The following is a 13392-nucleotide window of genomic DNA, read 5'->3' on the forward strand; positions in this document are numbered from 1 at the left end:
GATCTTTTAGGTTAAAGCTGCAGAGCCGCCATCAATTAGATTGTGTTTTGAAATCCAGAGTTAGCCTTTTAAAAATGCCTGTGGATAGAAAAAAAATTGAAGTTTGACCAAGACATCAAAGAGAAGACATCAAAGAAAAGGTTCCCCTTTCTCTAATTAAGTTAGTATAATTTCATTAATTTAGATTTGGCGTGATAATTTAAAATTCGCTTTAAATAACTTGAATTAAATTAAATTTTTGTTAATTCTGGAATTTAACGTAAGTCAAAGAACCCCGCAGAATTTTAAGGGAAATAACTTTCGACTAAATTGTCTGAAACTTTGCGTCCTGGAAGTTCTCGATGTGTAGATTAAAAGTCTCAATGAGCATTAAGTCCAAAAAATTCGAGTTTTCGAAATATAGCCGTTCAAAGTTAAGGATTTTATGCATTTCGCACAAGAAGAAGTCTACGATGCTGATCATGTAAATCGATGCACGCGGTGCACACACACACACACACACACACACACACACACACACACACACAACCACGCGCGCGCGTGTGTGTATATATATTTTTATATACGCGCTTGCGCAAGTCTAATAATTCTTGCATGCAGGCTATATTATGTTTGTACAAGCCGGATCATTCCGATTTATATGATCTGTATTGCAGCTTTATTTTGCTGCATTATTAGTGTTGGGTAGTAACATGCTAAAAGTGACGAAGTTACTTTAAAAGTTAAGCTACTTCTAACTTTTTCAGTAACTTCGTTACTTTTAGAAAAAAGTAACTATAACGTAACTTAGTTATTATTTTCCCGGAAACTGATAACTTCTTTCAAGTTACTTTTTCGTCACTTTATTTTTTTTCTGTATATCTTTCTTTTGATTGCTTTTATACAAAGGAGGAGAACTTTAAATATTGCGCGCGACGAGGAAACAAAAGATTATTGTTTTCGAACTGGTTTTCATCTGCTTTGTAAACAAACAAACTTTTATTTCGGACATCTTGCTTCAAGCGAATCCGAAACTTTGAAGTTAAGTTTTGTCTGATTTTAAAAATTTGATACTATATGATCATTGGGATATAAAAAGTAACTTTTAAAGTAACTTTAAGTTACTTTCACTAGTAACTGTAACTGTAACGAGTTGCTTTGTTGAAAAAGTAACTTTAACGGTAACGAGTTACTTTTGTTAGAGGAACTTACCAAACACTGTGCGTAATGCATAAAAACATTAACTTCGAACGGCTATAAGCAATGTTTCAGACAATTTAGCCGAGAACCATTTTCCATACAAATTTTGCGGAGCCCAAGCCAGTGGTTTAAAATATCTTTCAGTTTTGATCAAAACTGTGTTTTTTGTTTCAAATTCCTTTTTATAACTGTAGTGAGAGTAGTGACTTATACTATTTGTAAATTTACATGACACATAATAAATTATTATAAATTATCTTAGGATCTGCACAGTTATGATCAATTTCACGATTTGATAATAATAATCATTAAACCTTCCCCATATATCTCATTTGTCAATGGTACTGTCTGTTTGGAGATTAGTAATCCGTTACTTTAGGCTTTCTCTGGCGCCGCCGGTGTTCCCAATAAAGCTAATTGCGACTCCCACCCCTGATCCCTCTCGTCTCACAACGACGCCCTCTCAACCTTCCGTAATTGTCTGTTAAATGAAAGTCCTTTCCAATTAATAAGTCTTAGACCCTCGTCGGAGAATCCACGAGATTTGCGAAATCTTAGACTCTGCGAAGTACTTTGATGTTACCAAGAAAACTTAGTCAATGCAATTTTAATGGGCGTGGCTCTGATGCGATAATTGACAAAGGAACCCACTATCATCATATATAATTGAAATACATTAATTAAATGTATTACAATTAGGTTCTATTCCATGCAAACAGAACAGGATAGGATGGGATGGGATATGACATAACATGACATGGCATGACATGACATGATAGGATTGGGTAGGTAGGATAGAATAGGATATAATAGGATATAATGCTGTAGGTTACGAAACCTCTCATTGCAGGCGCAAGTCGTTTACTTTGATTAATTTTTGTGATGCTTTTTGGTAAACTCAATGGCGGATTCGCAAAAGTGAAAGATGAATCTCACCGATTTTATTTCTATTAGCCAATTTATTACACACAGAAAGAAGAAAATCATCAGCGTGTTTGAGTATAGTGAACTCAGTAAAATCGTTCAATGTTGAAAAATTCCCAAACACTTTCACAGAAAACCATTGTTGTGAAATTTTTTGCATCTAATTTTGAACAATGCAAATTGTCATTGTGCCTTTACTTTCTTTTTGAAGTTCAAAAATGATTCAAATAGAAACTGTACCGAATTCAGCTTATTTTTGATGATCAACGTTTTACAGTGTGGAAATCAATAAAGTTGATACAAAGTGATAAGCGTGAGAAATGAAAGCCCATAAATAAACTTTTTATTCATTCAGAATCAGATTTTTTGTGAAGTTGCGTGACACTTACATTGAAATGTTTAATTTCCCTAACGATTATTGTTATTATTCAACATCTTAGGAGTTTCATATACCGTTTTCTAATTAATTTTATTCGGCTTCTCTTACAAATTTGGGTTAGCCCTGGCACAACAATGTTGCTGTTCGCTGACTCCCGGGCTTTATTTGTTTTTTAAGAGCCTATGCACGTGCTGTTCAGAAACTGGCTAGGTAAATTTTTTTGTACAAATTCCAGTCGGGGGCTGACCGAGCTTTGGTCGGGCAAATCTAATGATCAAATGCTTAGCCGCATGATAATAGCAAAGGAAAACCTTCTTTCAAGTGAACGCTTTTGCTTGTTGGTTACAGTAAAATAGGGATGATAATCGAAATTATAAACGGATGATGAAAAAAAAAACATAGATACCAAATTTATAATTCTTTAGACTTTTTAAAACGAATAAGAACAGATTTTTAATAATATAATACCTAGTATATAATATTTTCATATGAAGACCTTTTAAATATTACGGAAGATAACAAAAAACCTATTATAATAATCAATTTATAACTAAAAATTCTATGAAAAAAATAGTAGGATTAAACTTGAAGAAGAGCAAGCGACAAAAGTCTCGAAAGAGCGATTTTTTTGCGTGATTTTAAAACTATTTTTTGCAAATTGAGAAATTTCCGAAAAAATATGACTGAATTAAATATATTCATTTCAGTCACATTGATTAAGTAGATAGTTCCGAAGTCTGCATTACGGTAATTTAAAAATCCCGTAAAAAATCTTACAGTTTCGAGACTTTGGTCGTCTGCTCTTGCCTCTTTATCACGTGTAATGTTACTTTTACATTTTGATCCGATCAACATTAATTTTATCTTGTAATATTTGAAAGTTCTTTCGATGTTGGGAAATTTTTATTGTTATGAAATTTAAAAAGTTAAAAGAAAGGATGATGCCGGAACACGTGATTGAAGTCAAATTCTTTCAACTTGCATCAACCAGCCGATCACGTTACATTCATTACGCCTGTTTGGCTTTATTTTGTTTAATAAAAGTGAGTAAGAAACTTAACAATTATTTAAGTTAGTGTTTTGGTGAATGTAAATTTGATGAGCAGGTAAGAAGTTCCTATCAGTTTTTATTAAATGCAGTATGGATTAAGGAATAAAGAAATTATACAGTTATACAAAGTTTCATAGGTTATGTGATCTTTCTTACCCTTTTTTATTAATTTGGATTGTTTGTTCTGTTCTATGTTCCTTTCCGGCCCATTTTCTCTTTAAAATATTTAAAAACATATGAACTTCAAAAAGCTGAATCCCAAGTAATTGAATCTAATATAATCCTGGCTAGTTCACGGTCGGGCAGCCATTCTATTTTACGGCCATGCTTCATGGCTCGTCTTTCGCTAGCGCAGCGTGACAATGCTGGCCGTATTCCGATCAGAAACCCCGGCCACAGCCCGTCTTAAAGTCGGGATCACCGGGAAGCTCCCGGCTTAAAGCCGGGCTCTCCAGCCAGAAACTGGACATCCCCCGACTTAAATTTCCACCCTAGCGACAAAAGAAAGGTTAAAAATTTGAGAATCATGTATTTATTCAAAATTATTAAAATTTTCTCCGTTTAAATTACTAATAAATGAAAACGGTCATCTTTAATAATTTTGATCCAATAAATTATTAAAGTTATAAATAAATTCATAAGAAAATTAGGTGAAAAGAAGAAAAGAATTGAGTTTTGCTTCATTCGCCATGACGTTTAATTGTTATATGTAAGTCAAAGAGTATAATGACATACTATTATTTATTTAAAAAAAATGGATTTCCTAAATTTGAAACGTTATAAAAAGATGAATTTTTCAAAACAGAATTTCAAAATTGTTGTTAATACTAAAAAGCAAATAAAAATATAAACTAGGTTGAAAGTTTAGTAAGATTAAGATATATAGTTGAATTAATTGATTAAATTGAAAAGCTAATTTTATGATAAAAAAATTTGTTAATTTTTTTTTTTTTAATTTAAATTTTACTTGGAAAAGTGACAATAAGTTAAGAGTTTAGTTGGAGTTATCTCATTGAAAATAAATTAATGAATATATTATCACAATGTTCTTTCATTTTAGTATAGAACAAATATAAAAAGTTGAGCATTTTATTTTACATACTTTGGAAAATATATATATATATATACTGTGGTGCAAAAGTTTTAGGCCACCTCTTTTTTATGACTGCACAAATTCTCTTAATTTTAATTATACCAGAGCTGAAAAATTTATCTTTAAAAGGTTGATTGTTTTTGAAATTCTGTATAAAATAAGTCCAGGGTGATGCCAATTCCCGTTTCGATATATAGGCCCTACTTTGACGCAACAAGTGGAAGTTTTGTCTCTACTTTGCGGCTGTTCATTCTACTAGCTCCTCCGTAGCCACTTCTAAAGATATTTTCATTCTATTTTGCTTCTGTATAAGCTTCAGCCCCTAAATTGAAGGTCTTGCCTCTATATTTTTGAGTTTTACTTATGTCTCCTTTAAAGCTTCATATTCTCCGTATAATTTTTAAATGTTCCTTTAACGCTCTTAAATTTTAACGCACAAAATAGGCGGCGTCGTTGCCTCGGCGCCTGCGCCCTCGTGCCGGATCCTTTGTTATTTTCTCTCAAATTATATCATCACAGTTCGTGAAAGCAACAGTTAAATTGGTGTTAAAAAATAAATCTTAAAGTGATAACATCGAAATGCGTTCAGGAGGAGAGAAGTTTGCCCTAATTTGGTGGCTGCAAGCAAAAGGAAAAATGCAAACCAGCGCTAAAATTTTAAATATAGTTAGAACGAACCCAGATCCAACCCCCCCCCCTCCCCCCAAAAAAAGGTACCAAACACACAAGAAGAAATGTCGAAAAAAAGTTAAGAAAGATACAAATCTTTTGTTTTGAGTTTTTTCTGTACCACAAAAAATAACTCCAAATTTCAGTTTAAAAAATTAAAAAATAGGGCGATGTCAAACCCGTAAAAATTGAATATTTTAAGATTAGATAATTGGAAATTATTTATACTCAAAAGCGTTCAAAAGTAAATAATTAAAAATTTCAAGCTTTTCAATTGGTACAACTATAAATTCAAAGCGATCAAGATTTGACAATTTTATTTTGAAAAATAAATGAAATCATTCAAATTTGAAGCTTCTGAAATTCTAGAATTCAAAAGTACAAAATTATAATCTGACCTTCAAGCTAATTAGGCAAATTTTTCTAAAATCAAAGAATGAATTTAATTATACTAAACAGACTTTGAAACTAAATAATAATTTTAATGGGAAATATTCAAAATGAAAAAAAAATCTACTCCCGAACCTTGAAACTTGCACAATTCAAATTTTCTTCTAAACTGACCAAATTTATATTTAGAAATTTTGCGATTTCAAGTGTAGGTCCCTGCTGCTTTCAAACGGATTTGGTCAGCGATGATTGTTTTGCGTACGTTATTCTCCAAAAAAACCGACGTTGATTACAGTTCACTTGTAACCTCTCTTAATAAATCACTGATGGTTATAAATATATACCAAAGATTTGGAGGTAAAATTTACTTAAAATAATAAATTGTTTCGTCAATATGTCATATTTTAAACCAATTTATTTCTATATGCCGAGGGGTTGATCACACCAATATTCCTTATACATTCACTAAATACTCCCATACACGTATTCTTTCAATATTCTTGAAATTCTGGATATTCTTTCTAATCTGAGGTATTTTTGATATTTCATAATATTCCAAAATGTCCCGAAATATTCACAAATATTCTGACTTCATAAGTATTCTATTATTGTGTAATTACAAAATATGTTCAAGTGTTTAAAAGGATTTGAATTAATTTCTACATAATTTAACGGGATTTAACAATTCTTACGAATTAAAAAAGATGAAATTTTATAAATGAATTTCAAAAGATTTCAGGTAATTTTAAAGAATTTTAAAAGATTTTCGAAGAATTCCAAAAAGTACAAGAATTTTCAAGAGATTTTAAAGCCTTAAAAATACTTTGTATGAGTACAAGAGAATTTGAGTGATTTTGAGGGATTTTCTGGCATTTCAATCTATTTGATATAGTTTAAAATTTTTAATTATTTTTCAAAAATTGAAAAGAGTTTAAAGGTCTTAATGTAATTTAAAAATATTTTCTTGTATTTAAAGAGATTTTCAGGAGTTTCAAGGGATTTAACGGGAGTTATTTGATTAAAAAAAATTCTAAGTTTGTAATCGAATTCCTAAGTTTTTGGATTATTTAAAAGAGTTCAAGATATTTTTAATGGATTTAAGGAATTATAAGTAATTTTTAAGAATTTTAAGGAAATTCGGTAAAATTGAAATTAGTTTAAAAATTTTAAGGGAATTCTAAAATATGAATAATGTTCTTGAATTCTTTAAAGTCTGTTAAATCTTTTGAAATCTTTGGAAATTTGTGGAAATCCTTTAAAATATATTAAATTTCTGAAAATATATATTCAATTTTTTTTAATCGTTTCAGATATCTTGAAATATTTTTGGATTAAGTTGAAATCTTGATTAAGCACATAAAATATACAATAATAATTTGTAATATTTCTAAAATCCAAAATCTTAGTACATATATTATTATAAGCGTAGTTCAACGCAATGTGAAACAAAGACGATTTTATTTTTTATTAAACTGCCCAGCGTATCCTCTGCTATAGGATTAGTTCTATAAAATTTAATGGATATTTTTTTCCTTGTGCAAAATTACTTGAATCATTACGCAAATGTCAGTATGTCTTCTTCTTGCTCCATTTTGTTAATTTTTCGCCACATAATTTTATTCTGTACAGGAACGTAAAGTGTGGAGCGATAAATTAGAAACGAAAACTAAGCCTCTATTCTGACGCCCTAAATGGAAGATTCGGAAATTTGTGCTCACCAGAGCGCTAAAGTAGGGGCAAAAATCGGATGGCAACATCCTCTACTTTACAACCTTAGCCCCTACAAATATTTGCGTGAAGAGTCTCAAAGTAGGAGCTATATTTCGACTCGGTTTGGTCTAGTTTTTAAGTAGAAATTGTAGCAATAGTGTACATTTCAATGTTTTCTTAAATTTTCAATAACTTCCGAAATAGTCGAAATTATTCAATGTCCTCTCAAAATAGCCAACATTTTCCAATATTCTTGCGCTCATTTGGAAGCTTTTTTTCACCGTATCACAATATAATTGAAATATTATTTATGATATAAAAAATATTTTAGTAAATTATATGAAACATTTAATTATGAAATTTCTAATATTTCCTCGAAATATATATTTATTAAACTTTTATTCTAATTTGCCTACAGATAAGATTTTTTCAAATTTTTTCAACTTTTTCACAAAATTTCTTGCAATATAACTAGACAAACAGAATGATTATGGAAAATCGTAGAGAAAATTTTTTTAACAAATAATTTGTTAACAAAAAGCTTTTTTGTTTTACCATTTTTTCGTCATATTTGTTTATTTATAAAAAATTGAAAACCTAATTGACAAATAAGGCTCAACAACACTCTTAGAAATCTTAACAGCTTTTTTTTACATTCTTTTTGTTCAAATCGCTCAATATTTGTTGGCCGTACGTTATTTTGAACCAAAAATGTCATTTTTTCCCACTGTGATCCGGGAGTGTGAAAATAAGATCATATGAACTCCTATCTAACACTACGCTGCGGAAGGTTGGTTGAACATATAGACCAGAACACTAACCAGCTATGACTCTTGGTTGAAACTAATCGCCTCCCACCCCCGCCCCCAAACCCTCGTTAATCAAAGTTTTGTGGGCCACTGAGGTAGAGATTTAATTCAGAAGTTAAAAAAGGTAAGGTTGATGTGTAGACCGTATGTGCTACGTTTAAATCGTAAAAATAAAATTGGAAGTGAGTAAATTTAGTTTTTACCAAACCGGCAGAAATTGCCGTAAAATGTTTAATAACGCATTATTTAAAGAATGCGCATTTGTTTAAAAGAGACAATAAAAGTATGTCGGTTTTAATATCAAAGCATGTTATGAATTGTAATAATATAGATTTATGGAAATGATATACAAGTTGAGATACAAATTCGAGTGCGAAGCACGAGATACGTGATGAAAATGTATTCGTTAAGGCTAAAGGAGCTTTTACGTTGATTCCAGGTGAAAGATTCATTGCAACAAAAATTAACCTTGTCGGATAAACTTTACATTAATCGAAGATGATTTCCGATTTTTAACCTTGCCAGGATAATCTTTCGCTTTATAATCGCTTCATTTTCATTCGAAATGTGGCGAAAATCGCGACGCTGGCGGTATCTATCGTCGTTTAACTTCATTAAATTGAAGAGAAATGGGGATTCCCATCTGTAATTTGTTTTTACGCTTTTTGCGCAACTTATTATAAATAAGTTTTAATTAGTTTTTTCTGTATCCTTTTAAGTCTGGCGTTTTGATTTAGTACTCGAATACAATCATACTTTGCCGTTTTCTTATTGCTGCTAAGGACGCCGTAGAAGACGACAGCTTTTATTCCATCGTGGGATAAAATTTCGCCAAATAGCATGTAAACTTTAACAGCAGGAAATTTTGCATGCAACAAAAATTTAACTTGAGTTTTTTCTGTGATCGAGCGTGAAGCGCGAGAACAAACAGTCGCACGCCGTAGGCGCGCTCAAACTCGCGGGCCGTGTGCGCAGCGCGCTATTAGAATATGTCCGCGAAACGGGTGGGTTTTTTATAATGTAATTAGTCCGGAGAAATTAGATTTTTTCTATAAAAAAGATAAAGCTTTTCTTTCTTTAGGATCATATCCTTTATGGCATTAGAAATCAATACCAAAAAAGTTCCCCATTGGATCGGCGCCGCATACACCCCTAGCCTTGAAAAACATCCCTTAAATGGTTAGTAGCACTGATGTTTGGCTATTACATACGAAAGGGTGTATCGGAGGACAAAAATGAGTAGAAGTGACAATATTAAGAATCAAAATGTCAATAAAAAAGGTCCTATTCATTTTTGCTGTACAGATCATAGGTGATGCGTAATCAGCTCCAGGGTAGAGGGTTGTTTTAGCGTGTGGCGCGAAATGTACTCGCACGCTTAGTTTTTGGCCCCTAACTCATAAACAGGTAGTGTTTGGACATAAATGCATGGAAGAAAATTTGTAGAGCAGAAAAAATCGTTTCCGGATTAATACAATTTTTCTGTATTACATCAATTTGGAAAGTCATAATTAATGCTTTGTTGTGCACGTACAAGCACTGGGACCTCATTTCCACACCAACTCTGAGGTAGAGTTTTTGTTGCGTTTTTTTTACTTTTGTTTGCCCTGTAGATCTATTTCACTGATCTTCGGTTGATAATATTACCCGGAATAAAAATAATCTTCTTTTGGGTATACAATTTTAGACAGTGTCAGTGTCAGTTTTATACTGTATCATTGGCTTATTTTAAGTTTTGACTTTGCGAATGAATATTGCGCTGATAATAATGTCCCTTATCTTCAATTATATCTTCGTTGTCATCATTTTCTTCTGCATGACGGCAACCTTGACCTTGGCAGTTGAGGCATATGACTGGACATCGTTGACAAGCCTGCGCATTTACATCGCTTTTTACACCCTTCAGCGGCATAAGTAGGCGGAAGTCCAGACAAAAGGACAGCATGACTGGACTGACTCAAAGATTAGTGTAAAGAAACAAATATATAATTATTCAGACTGATTTCAGAGAATGGGTTCTCAAATAATGCCAAAATAAATCGTTCCCCCGCGGCTGCAACTTCATCATGTGTAGAAACAAGGTCGTTCAAAATCGTCACAATATATTCAAGTTTTGCCAAGAGCATATCCTTCCTGAGCAAAATAGTCGTTTTTAGTTTTCCGTGCCCAAAGAGAGATGATGTAGTATCACACCCGCTGAATGCATAAGCAAATGGAACTGATTCCTTAACATTTTTCAAGAAGCCACTGTTTTGCAAGCGTTGTGAACTATAAATTCCAGATTTAACAGTTCCTTGCCCTTCTTTTAAAAAGAATATATCTTTTGCTGCTAGAGAGAGAGAGAGAGAGAGAGAGAGAGAGAGAGAGAGAGAGAGAGCAATTATTTAAACAAGAAGATCGACATCTTGTCAGACTACAATCAGACTGTGTTATAGCAGTCTCAATAATTATATACATATTTTATGTACTTCTATCAAGTCAACTATTTGTAATAAGTTCAGGTGTTCATCTTAGAAAATTTCACTCACCCGTCTAAGATTGTCAATTTTACTTTTTACTTCGACTGTCTCACCTAAACTTAAACTTTCTTCGCATATAAAACATTCACTTGCTGAAGCTATGGTGAATTTTAAAACGAATTGATTATCCCGTCAGTTAAGGATGCTCGGGACCCTTAAAAACGAGTTAACCACGTATAATCCACTATAAAGGCATTCTTAGAGATAAGAGTTCAAGGTATGAGTAAAGCAATCTCTAACTGAAATAATGGGTTTTATAAGAAAACTTAAAAAAGCGCTTTTTGAATTGTTATATATTCAACTATGGAATGTTAAATTACATTTTTCAAAGAATTTAATCTTTGGCTTGTAAACCACAATATATAAAAACGCACAAAAAACTCTACCTTACAGGTAGTGTGGACATAAGATCCGAGCGCTTGTACGTACACTTAGAAAAATTAATTATGATTTTCCAAACTGATGCACTGTCAAAACAACGTATCGCTCCAAAGAGGAAATTTACAGCTCTACAAATTTTCTTCTATGCATTTTTGTCCAAAAACTGCCCGTAGATGAGTTATGGGCTGAAAACTAAGCGCGATAGAACATATCGTGCTACTCGCCAAATTATCCTCCCCACCTATGACCTGTACAGAAAAAGTGTATGGGACCTTTTTTATCGCAAATTCTATTCTGAATATTTTTACTTCTATTCATTTTTATCCTACGATGCACCTTTTCGTATGTAATAGCCAAAAACCAGCGCTACTACCCGTTTAAGGGATGTTTTTCGAAGTTCGGGGTGTATGCGGTGCCGATATGATGGGTAAATTTTTGGTATTTATTTCTGAAGCCTCCAGGAACATGAATATGAAGGAAACAAAACTTTATCTTTTTTCTGGAAATCGACCTTTTTGAAGCTAATTTTCGAGGACTCATAGTAAAGATTGTAACATTATAAAGAATGCAATAATAAATGCACTTTTATAATCTAAATTTTATTATGAATTTTATGATTGTTTTAATGGTGCACCAAAAATATATAAACCATCTATACTCAATTTAAAGAACATTAAGAAAAAATATATTATGTTTAATTCAAAAAATACGATTTCAAAAATATTTTTGAAAAAATAATTGTTGAAACGAATTATTTTTCTTCAAACAATTAAAAAATTGTTAATGCATTTTTGTATACGCTGTTCAGATAGAAGATATATGGTATGTCTTCTAGTTTATTTCAATTTTCTTTAAGTTGTCGACAAAAAATGCTTGGGCAAATAAAAATTCTTTTAAGAAATAGAGATTTGTTATAAGTTGAAAGAAATTGATGAAAATCATATATTTATTTAACAAAGAGTAGTTTAAGAAACCAATTTGAGAAAAAATTGGATAACTGTGGCTCAATTTTTAAAAAATTCTGTAAATAAAAGAAATTGTTTAAATGATGATATAATGTTTTAAACAAAACGTAACACTACCAGAAATTTCAAAATGTTACATTTCAATTAGAAAATACGATTATTTCTTATATTTTTGGAAATAAATAATTGTTTAAGTAATTTAAATCTATTTTAACAATTAAACATTGTCGAAAATTCCATGGGAAATATTACAATTGTCCATTAGTAATTATTTGTATAAAAACGACGAAAAAATGGTTCAATATGAAAAACAAACAAGTAAAAATGTAGTTTTCTGACTTTTGGGTCATATTTGGGGCCTTTCTGGGTGAGAGGGGGGGGGCGTTAAAAATAAAAGTTCTTAGTATGGATTCCTTTCGTATACACTCCTCTTCTATTTCTACAAAACTGGGCACCATTCGCAGAAACTCTGTAACATATGCGCTAGTTTGAAGTGAGAAAAAATACTGCCCACTTTCAATTACAAAAGCTAAGAACAAGAACATTTTCGGGAAAAAGCGAGCTAAACGGTTCGGCATAATTGCCTTTAGATTATGTAGTTGAAATATTTCGGCCAACAATTCAACTCTTTAGATTTAGTTTGCCCCTAGCGACTTTGCCAGCCGTTTGAAGCGCCTTAAGGCGCTTCCTCAGGCTTGAAAATTAGCCCATTAATTACTCTGCCAAGCTTTTCTCCTACAATTCTAAATTGTTTGATTTCATATTTCAACCGCACAATATAAATGCCTAAACACAAGACTGAAAAGAGAGCTTTTTTCAAAAAAGGTCTAGTTCTTGTTTTATTCCAAATAATTGAAAATTGATGCCTTTTTTGCGTCTGGGAAGTAGCTAACCGCCACCATGAGTGTACTCATGGTTATGGGAGTACTGTGGCTTTATCTCGATAAGAAACTGCAGGTGGTTTAAAGTGTTAGTTTTTCGACGATACTTAAAACATCGTAAAGCCAGGATCGAGCTCAGGATTTAGATTTATCAGTTATTCCGTTGAATTTCTGTTGAGAGTTTTGGAAATTTTGCAAAAGATTAAATAACGTTATTAATATTATCATTGAATAATTTATATATATATATATATAATTAAAAATTTGTCATAAGGACAACCGCAGGATTTCGCCGGGAGCGGGTGCTAATCTGAAAAATTGCACCCGCTCCCAGCGAAAACGCGGTAAAATTTCAGCCACAACCACGTCTCACAACCGTGAGATAGGTGGTTACAGTCTGTAAAGGAATCAATGCGACGATCCAGCAAAAGCCTCGTGCACC

At 32.1% G+C, this 13392-nt stretch overlaps 1 protein-coding gene across 1 annotated transcript in view; it reads right to left on the bottom strand.

The window, feature by feature from the left end:
- Positions 1 to 13392, bottom strand: part of LOC117178867 — a 30429-nt gene continuing 17037 nt past the window's right edge. The window contains exon 2 of the mRNA XM_033370380.1: positions 1 to 78. Coding sequence (XP_033226271.1) covers positions 32 to 78 — 47 coding nt within the window. The 3' untranslated portion in view covers positions 1 to 31. The remainder of the gene's footprint in view (positions 79 to 13392) is intronic.

Source organism: Belonocnema kinseyi, chromosome 8 (assembly GCF_010883055.1).
Source record: "Belonocnema kinseyi isolate 2016_QV_RU_SX_M_011 chromosome 8, B_treatae_v1, whole genome shotgun sequence".
Taxonomy (NCBI): Eukaryota; Metazoa; Arthropoda; class Insecta; order Hymenoptera; family Cynipidae; genus Belonocnema; species Belonocnema kinseyi.